Source organism: Octodon degus, unplaced genomic scaffold (genome assembly GCF_000260255.1).
Source record: "Octodon degus isolate 3935 unplaced genomic scaffold, OctDeg1.0 scaffold00018, whole genome shotgun sequence".
Lineage (NCBI taxonomy): Eukaryota > Metazoa > Chordata > Mammalia > Rodentia > Octodontidae > Octodon > Octodon degus.
Genome location: NW_004524594.1, coordinates 80,524 through 86,689, shown reverse-complemented (window position 1 = coordinate 86,689; position 6,166 = coordinate 80,524). Strand labels below are relative to the sequence as shown.

Here is a 6,166-nt window from a genome sequence, read left to right as displayed (position 1 = left end):
TAAGAAGAATATATGCAGTGTATTATTTGTTGAAACTGTACTTTCGATTTGATTTGAAACTGTCTCATTGCTATCTGTTTATCAATAAAACTTTGGAAAAAAACCAAACAAATTGGTAGGTCAGTTCCAATAATTAACACATCGCATACTGTCTTCAAAGACATCATGTTAAATGGAATCATATAGTATGGGACCTGGTGGGGCATGCATTTGCATATTTAATCATGTAATTAAAATTGAATGATGCCTGAAAAAAAAATTAAGCTGAACCTTTCACTCTGTAAAAACCATTTTTTTTTCTTTTTGTATTTTAGGGAAGGGTCTACAGGGTGTTCAGTGTCCCACTACTAGATTGGAGGCATAGTGATCTGCCTGTTTACAGCTTCCCAAGAGCTGGGATCACAGGCGCGTGCCACCACGCCCAGTCTCAAGTGCTGTCTCAGCATGCTCCGTGGGTGGAGCTGGCACGGCAGGCCCAGAGATTGAACCCCTGGCCCCTGCGCCTGCTTGCAGGTGCTTTGATCTGCTGAGCTATTTGGCTGGCCCTGGAAAAAAACATTTTATCTGATGGACTTTCACAGAAACTCAATTTCATGAGTGCACACAGCAGAATACAAACAAGTTTCACTGAAATATTTGGAGCGTTCTCATATTTGCTAATCTTTCTGGTGTTTCTGTAGAGAGTAACAGTAAATTCAGCATTTGTGTGTACCAAAGCAACTGTGCCAACTTTTTCCTGGTAGGAAAAGTGTCTAATAGTTTTCTTATTGATCATTTGTTGAAATTGATGGCATCTTCTTTCAATTCTAAGTTCTTTTCATCATTATATACACAAGTCATTTGCAAACATATCATGTGTGCAAATAATCAGATCGACAGCTTTGTATTTTGTTGTGTAATTTTTACATAACTCAAAATATCCCCTGGACTTTTTCAGTCTTTTAAAAAATTTCTTTATTTATTTGTTTGGTACAGGGTCTTGCTACACAGCTCAGACTCGTAGTGATCTTCCTGCCTCAGCCTCCCCAGTGCTGGGATTACAGGCATGCGTCACCACACCCAGTTTTGGTGGTCGGTGCGGCATGAGGTACTGGGGATCAAACCTGAGTCCTAGTGATTGCCAGGCAGGTGCTTAGACCACTGAGCTAGCTCCTTAGTCCAGTCATTTTTTTTTAATTAGTCATTCAGATTAACAGGTTTATTCTGACCCATTCCTCTATGCAGTGGCAACTTTTGTCATTTTCACCCCCTGTAATCTTTTCCCTGTCCTTTTCCACTTCACATTTTTTTTTTTGGCAACTTCAATGTATTTATTTTGCCCCTATCCATGCCCCATTATTTGCACTTACACCCCTTCCCCTCCCTCTTATTCCTCCTTTGTGTCTAACAACAGTTTTCTTTCTTCTCATCTTTTTAAGATTTTTACGTAGTAGGGCAAGTGTGTTATAGTCATCTTTCTGAGTTTGGCTCATTTTGCTCACCACGGTGGTCTGCTGCTCCGCCCATTTTCTTGCAAATGACAGAATTGCATTCTCCCTTGCAAGGGAATGCTAAAGCATGTGCATGTGGTCCCCCTTTCTCTGTCCACTGATCTGTTGTGGGCACCGGGCTGCTTCATGTCCTGGGCACCATGAATTGTGCCTCATTGGGTGTGGGTGTGCAGGTGTCTCTACAGTATTGTGACTACCAAGCATAGCAGAGGTGGATCAGATGGTAGCTCTCTTTGCTGTTTTGTGAGGATTTCTGTACTGATTTACCTTCCTGCCAGCATGCCAGTCTTCCTTCACTCCCTCTGCCTCAAGGGCATGCATTATTTTTGCATTTTTGATAATAGCACTCTGAGTGGGACCAGAAGGAATCTCAAGAGTGTTTGGATTTGCATTTCCTCAATTCTGACTTCAATCAAAGTTTGAATTTTAATCGAACTCAGACACCAGTACTCGTGGGTGGCACTGTCATAGCCCATATTATTTAATAAAGTGCTCTTATGGCATCTGTAAGATGATTTGAAAGGAGAAAGGAAAGAAAGAAGGGGAAAATAATATGTGTATACAGGATAGCTTGGATAATTGTACTGCTGATTTCTATTGATCTGTTGAAAGGAACAGTTCATACTTAATTTTTTTTTCTTCTTTTTAATTCTTTTATCTGACCAATTTTTCATGCTTATATCTGGTAATCAGAACAACTAACTTGAAGACAACAATATGCAATATAAAATCATTATCGAATGCCTTTCATTTTGTTTAGTGAAATTCTGTATTGTTTCTAATGTTTGTTTACTATTTTTTATTCTCTTTAAAAATGATAAAGAAAAGATGCTTTGTCAGACAATTTTGAAACATAGATAGGTGTGGCCAAAGCCATGTAAAGGTCTTCTGTGTACTCAACACTCAATTTCAGTGATTAGCACTTTAGGGAGGACATGCTTCCATTCATAGCCAGGGTTTCTCAAGGGTGGCTCTATGGATTCTTGCTTTGCATAATTCTGTGCTCTGTTATCCTCTCCTGGGCCTTGTGGGGTATCCCACGGCATCACCATACTCTGCCTCCTTAGCGTTAATCACACCCTCCATGCCAGGCCAGGCTGGACAACAGAATATCCTTCAGAAGTTGCCATGCGTCCTCTGTGGGACAAGGCTGCCCTGGGTGGGAGCCACTTGATTCTCTTCCCCTAAGCCAGGGTACCTGTGATTCCTGACAACTGTGGTCCAGCCATGTGACTTAGATCATGATGACCAGATGTGTTTCACTGGTAAGAACTCTTTGCTTTGAGGTCTTGCTTCCTCTGGGATCTTTGGCCAGGTCTCTGGGGCCCCACCTTCTCTGGAGCATTGTTTCTCCCTGGTGTTGTTAACCCTGTGAGCAGCAGGCCGAGCTGCCCCAGTTTCGAGATCTCATTGGAATACCCGTGATCAGGGCTAATGGGCTGTCCTTTTAAAATCAGGTGGGCAGACTCCATGCTTCATCTGTGCATTCACCAGGTCAAGGCTGGGGAGCAGATCCTGCACTGGGAGATACCAGCAAGGCCGGAGCTCTGAGTGCTTCCTACTCTTCAGTCCCTGGGAACCTGCAGGGAGTGTTCAGCTCAGGCCTCCTTTGTACAACTGTGTTCAGAAGAGAGCGAGTCCCATGCTGAGAATAGCAGTCACTGAAACTCTGCTGTGAGTTGTCTATTATCATCAGGACTTCTGCATGAGATGCTTGATGCTTGATTCTACCTTCAGAGCAGAGCAAATGGAGCTGTGACCCACCATGAACTTTGCAAGTGCTCCTGTGTAGGTCTGGCTTGGAGGTGAGCACAGGGCTGGGGCCTGGGACTGAGGGGTGGTGAAGGTAATGATAGAGGACCCTGTGCATCATTCCTTCCATGTCTACTGAGCACTCGATGCTAAGACTCCTGAGGTGCACCGTTGCTTCCATCCATCCAGTGACAGTCCTTCAGTGCAACTTCCCCACAGTGATTTGAGTGAGTCCTGTAGGTGGGGTGCTGAGCGGGTCATCTCTGCCCCCAGGAGGTCCACACAGCAGAAGGACATAAGGTGACACAACAGTTCTTATTTGGCATTGTAGGCTCTGGGCCTCCAAATGTCTTTGAGTGTGCATACTTGCAGGGAGGACCTGGGATTCAGGGACGGAGTTCCCTTCTCTGAGAGAAAGCATAAGCAGTACATAGAAGGGAGCTTAACCTAGCCTGGGAAGGAGCTGGGAATGGCATCTACCTGTAAGTCAGGTGCCATCTACATTTGGATCTTGACTATCTGAGAGGTTAAAGAACTTTCTAGCGGTCTCATCTGGGCATTCCCCAGGAGAAGGCCGAGGAGCAGATCCTGCACTGGGCGACACCAGCAAGGCTGGAGCTCTGAGTGCTTCCTACCCTTTGGTCCCTAGGAACCTGCAGGGTGTGCTCGTCTCAGCCCTCCTATGTACAGCTGTGTTCAGAAGAGAGTGAGTCCCATGCTGAGGATGGCAGAGTCACTGAAATGCTGCTGTGAGTTGTCTATTATCATCAAGACTTCTGCATGAGATGATTTCAGTACCTGAAATACCCTGAATAGGAACCCAGAAGTCCAGATTGTTAGCAGCACCTTTTTCTTGGATATGGCTTTTTGGTAGAATTCCCCATCTAGTGAAGAAGTTAGGGCTCATCATTCACTCTCTGTTTTATAATTATCAGTTCTATCAATAAGCTCCTCATAGCTCCTGGTGGCCTTTAATCACCTGAGCCCTGTGGATCACTGAAGGATGGAAGCTTTGTGCTGCTAGTAGAAATCCTCCAGGCCCATGTCTCATTGTGTGATGGGATCTGTTGATACACATGAGCTTTAGCTAGTGCAAAAGACCAGGACAGTAGGCAAGTCAGTGCTTGGGCAGTTTTGGTGAGGCTATGAGGTAATTGAGCTGTGGAGAACGTTGTGAGGACAGGAGTGGAGATGGGGGAGGGACACCGGATGGAGATGGACCTTCACTGGGAACAGTGGAGGAAAGGAAGGCATGAATGAAGAGAACTGTGTAGTGGTGTAAGTGTTACTAAGAAGGGAAGCCAAGAATTAGGAGAGGAAGCAGTAATACCACCACAGATCTGATCTGTGGCCATGTTAGTGGCTGGTTGCACAGCAAAGGAGGACCATGTGCATCTCTCTGACAACTACATAGGGAATGCAGAGAGACTGAGGACACTGTCCTATCAGCCAAGTATAAAAGAGGAGCAAGCATAAGTGACAGTAAAGGAAAGCTGCAGGCAAAAGACAAGAGCACCAAAGGCAACAGCCGTTGGACATAAGACAATAGACTTGCAGCCCCACATTGCCCGGCGGGGTGGGGGACTTACTGACTCCTCTCCTCGGGTCTCTCTTCACTATTCCAACCTCTGCATACAAGGTGATTTTACTTTAGGGTGATGCACATTGTTGACCATTCCCTATCAACTCCAGGATAAAACCCCAAGTCCAGAACAGTCCTTTATGCACTGGCACTAATCTCTGCACGGGCTTAGTTTTTGCTGTTTTCTCCTTTTTTCCCCAGCCGCATATGGAATATTTGCATTTGTTCTTTGCCTTTAAGGACTGCTCTTCTCTTCTACATAACACTAACTCCCACTCATCCTTGGTATTTGGCTCACAAGAATTCCAGTGGCTTCTCTCTAATTCACTTACTGCATGAAGAAGTCTTTTCTTTGGTATCATTTCTGACCACATCACTGAAATCATTGCCACTTGCTTGTGCCCTCATGCCTAGCCCGTACAATATGACAGAATTCATTTTCCTAGGATTTTCTTCTAGTCAGCAGGTGCAGAGGGTTTGCTTTGTGATATTTCTGCTCTTGTATGCCGCAATTGTGCTGGGGAATTTCCTCCTCATCCTCACTGTCCTGAGCAGCGCGAGTCTCGGTTCCCCCATGTACTTCTTCCTCAGCTGCCTGTCCCTGGTGGAGATCTGCTACTCATCCACTACAGCCCCTAAACTCATCTCAGACCTGCTGGCTGAGAGGAAATCCATCTCAGTGGGGGGCTGCATGGCACAGCTTTTCTTCTTGCATTTCTTTGGTGGCATTGAGATGTTTGTGCTGACAGTGATGGCCTATGACCGCTACGTGGCCATCTGCAAACCTCTGCACTACACGACTATCATGAACCGGCAGGTCTGTGTTGTCCTTGTGGGAACCGCGTGGGCAGGAGGCTTCGTGCACTCCATTGCCCAGAGCCTTCTCATCTTCCAGTTGCCCTTCTGTGGCCCCAATGTGATTGACCACTATTTCTGTGACGTGCTGCCCCTGCTCAAACTTGCCTGTTCAGACACTTTCCTCATTGGTCTCCTGATTGTTGCCAATGGGGGGACCCTGTCTGTGGTCAGCTTTGTGGTCCTGTTAGCCTCCTATGTGGTCATCTTGCTCCATCTGAGGACCCGTAGCTCTGAGGGGCGGCGCAAAGCCCTCTCCACCTGCGCATCCCACGTCACAGTAGTGACCTTGTTCTTCATACCTTGTGTCTTCATCTATCTGAGGCCTTCTGCCACTCTGCCAGTAGATAAGCTGGTGGCCGTGTTCTACACTGTGATAACCCCGCTCCTCAACCCTGTCATCTACTCACTAAGAAATGCTGAAGTGAAGAAGGCCGTGAAGAACCTGTGGATCAGGACAGTGAACCTAGCGAGAGACAGTGGCTGA

At 46.0% G+C, this 6,166-nt stretch overlaps 1 protein-coding gene across 1 annotated transcript; it reads left to right on the top strand.

The window, feature by feature from the left end:
- The first annotated feature begins 5,230 nt into the window (after positions 1-5,230).
- Positions 5,231-6,166, top strand: LOC101580294 (olfactory receptor 4X2-like). The gene has a single exon (XM_004627270.1). It carries the CDS (start codon positions 5,231-5,233, stop codon positions 6,164-6,166), a length of 936 nt encoding a protein of 311 aa, XP_004627327.1.

Excerpts from the sequence above, each read along its gene's own strand:
- LOC101580294 (XM_004627270.1), top strand. The coding sequence starts at position 5,231 with ATGCCTAGCCCGTACAATATGACAGAATTCATTTTCCTAGGATTTTCT.